Source organism: Malaya genurostris, chromosome 2, assembly GCF_030247185.1.
Source record: "Malaya genurostris strain Urasoe2022 chromosome 2, Malgen_1.1, whole genome shotgun sequence".
Taxonomy (NCBI): domain Eukaryota; kingdom Metazoa; phylum Arthropoda; class Insecta; order Diptera; family Culicidae; genus Malaya; species Malaya genurostris.
Genome location: NC_080571.1, coordinates 322,366,418 through 322,369,025, shown reverse-complemented (window position 1 = coordinate 322,369,025; position 2,608 = coordinate 322,366,418). Strand labels below are relative to the sequence as shown.

Sequence of the window (2,608 nt, the reverse complement as noted above, 5' to 3'; positions counted from 1 at the left end):
AAAAAGATCTGACCTGACATGCAATTTTCTCTTGCGGTAATTTTACGCTGCCAAACACCGTAAATGAAGCTATAAATGCAGATGTTTACGTTAATAAAGGCTTTAAAAATAATATATCGATTGCAACTGATTCCTCCACATGACAATCCTTCAATGTTCTGTACTCGGCCGGGTTTTGTGTCAATACGCTTAGTCAGTCGTGGATAGTAGCGCCCATAAATTCTTCTGAAATTCGTTCTGTTTTACATGTTCACTATAAATCGGGGGAATTCACATCAGCATGCAGCACAAAACTTTGACTATTCTTCGCCAATTAATCAGATTTTTAGACTAAATAAATATTTCTGCGGTTGTAAGAATTTTTTTATTGTACTCAGATGTACATCGACCGAATTAATATTTTTTTTACAGAAGAGCTCGACAGAGGTTTTTGCTGATAAAGTCAAACTTTTTCGGTTCTAATTATCACATCACATATTACGAGTACTTGTTGTCGGGATCGTACTTGGCTTTCAGCAACGTCCACTGTTCAGGACGATTCTCGGAAATGTGTTTTATCACCTTGGCACTGGTCACCTTCTGTTTCTCGCTGCATTTGGCGCACTTGTTTTCCAACGATTCCGGTAGGACACGTCTCAGCTCGTTGCCTTCTGGCGAGCAGCTACCCTCGTCCATCAGGCACTTGAAATAGTTGATGAAGAGACGATCCGATGCCAGGATCTCATCAACATCAATGCTATCGTATTTGGTAGTGTACTTGTCATCCTGGGCAGCAACCAGAACTACCAGTGCCAGAGCGATGATAACGAATTTCATGGTGGTGAATGCGTTGTTCGGCCACTGAAACGATCAAAGTCAATCAAATTCGATAGGCACAAGCTTGTTGGCAGTTTGCTCAAGTCTTTCTTACCTTACTTGAGTGAAGAGCTTGATTGGAACTATACTTTTGGCTGTGGTTCCACTGCTTTATATAGGGAATATTGAAATCATCTAATTCACGCAAGCAAATCACCGTTTTGTTCCATTCCTCAAAATTTTTCCTGATCACCTTTTTGCTACCGTTGGTATTGACCAATCATTTTTTTATGCTAGTACTGGATAATCCTGTGATGACGTACAATAAGGAAACCCCAGACAGAGCGATGAGATTGCTAATAATCAAAAAACAAGTGCTGCAACCTAATCGCGTTAGTATGAAATCGATTATCGTTTATTGAATAATCGTAATTCGACTAATGCAGAAATCATCATACCCAGAAATTTGCCTACAGGTTAACAAATTTTGCAATTCGATTCCAGAGCAATTTATTCAGATGAGTAGCGTTCTGTCTTCCTAGAATGCAACGCAAAGCAATGGAATTAAAACAATGGTTGTGAATGACGCCATACGATGATGCATGTTAGCTGTTTGCTGTACTGGGAACTAATTAAACGTTCATCTACTTTTTTAGTAACTGTGGCGACCGGCTAGACAACTTTCAATTGGTTCACGATTACCTGAACTTTGTAAAAGCAGTATTAAACGAAACCTGTTTAGAATCTCAATTCTCTTGAATTCGTCTTGAAACTGTTTTTTTGTTTGTTTTGGTACGATTATGGAGATTTTTACCCTGATGTTGATTCGTTTCTTGATTTCAAACATTTACACGTTCTCAACTACACTTATTTGTCACCATATAATTTTATCATTTCACTGTCATGTCACTTTCACTCAGTATAACAAACGTTACAATACAAATACGTTGAAAAGTTCCGGGCCTAACAAAGAGAGCACGATTTTTTGGGTCAAAATTACCTTTACTCATCAACATAATTTCCATCAAGAGTAACGCAATCATTCCACTGCCGCTCTAACAGTTCAATACCACCTTTGTAGAACGATTTATCTTTTGCCTCAAAATAGGCCTCAGCTTCAGCGAAAACCTCTTCATTCGTGCGAAATTTCTTACCGTCGAGCATGCTTTTCAGGTCTGCGAACAACCAGTAGTCACTGGGAGCCAAATCTGGCGAATACGGTGGATGTGGGAGCAATTCGAAGTTCAATTCATGTAGTTTTGCCATTGTTTTGATTAACTTGTGAAACAGTTCGTTGTCGTGATGAAACAAAAGTTGTTTCTTTGCCATATGCGGTCGTTTATTCGCCACTTCAGCCTTAAAACGCTCCAATGACGCTATATAATTCGTGAAAAATTGTCAGGGTGCTGTCGAGACAAACATCTAGCGGCTCATACAGCAGATGCTCCGGCTAAAAAATAAAAGTAGAAGACCTGCTAAATCAACACCAAAGGCGCCACCATCCAGATCATCGGCCATGACAGCCAAGGCGATTCACTATCCGACAATGGAGACCTTTGTCCAAAACGCACCCGAAAAGAATAAATTCCGGTTTCCCTTTGAATAATTGCATTCTTTACTTATATTTTTTCCGAAATCTCTTGGGGTTCCGATAGCCAAACACCTTTTTTGAAATTGCCAAAATTTATCACTTTACTTAATTAATCAGTTTAATCAGTTAATAGCTAGGGACTTTAGCTTTCCATTGATGTATAGATGTCCGCCAAATGTGCACTAAGCCAGACGTTATGACTTTAAAATAAAAGGGTGCCGG

The 2,608-nt window shown here is 39.2% G+C and overlaps 1 protein-coding gene across 1 annotated transcript; it reads right to left on the bottom strand.

Moving 5' to 3' along the window:
- Positions 1 to 341: 341 nt before the first annotated feature.
- LOC131431334 (ejaculatory bulb-specific protein 3-like) lies at positions 342 to 1,015 on the bottom strand. The gene is made up of 2 exons (XM_058596987.1): positions 911 to 1,015; positions 342 to 840 (listed from the first exon to the last, which is right to left on the bottom strand). Exon 2 carries the CDS (start codon positions 814 to 816, stop codon positions 478 to 480), a length of 339 nt encoding a protein of 112 aa, XP_058452970.1. The 5' UTR covers positions 817 to 840; positions 911 to 1,015; the 3' UTR covers positions 342 to 477.
- Positions 1,016 to 2,608: the final 1,593 nt, after the last annotated feature.

Coding starts and splice junctions, on each gene's coding strand:
- LOC131431334 (XM_058596987.1), bottom strand. CDS start 816: ATGAAATTCGTTATCATCGCTCTGGCACTGGTAGTTCTGGTTGCTGCC.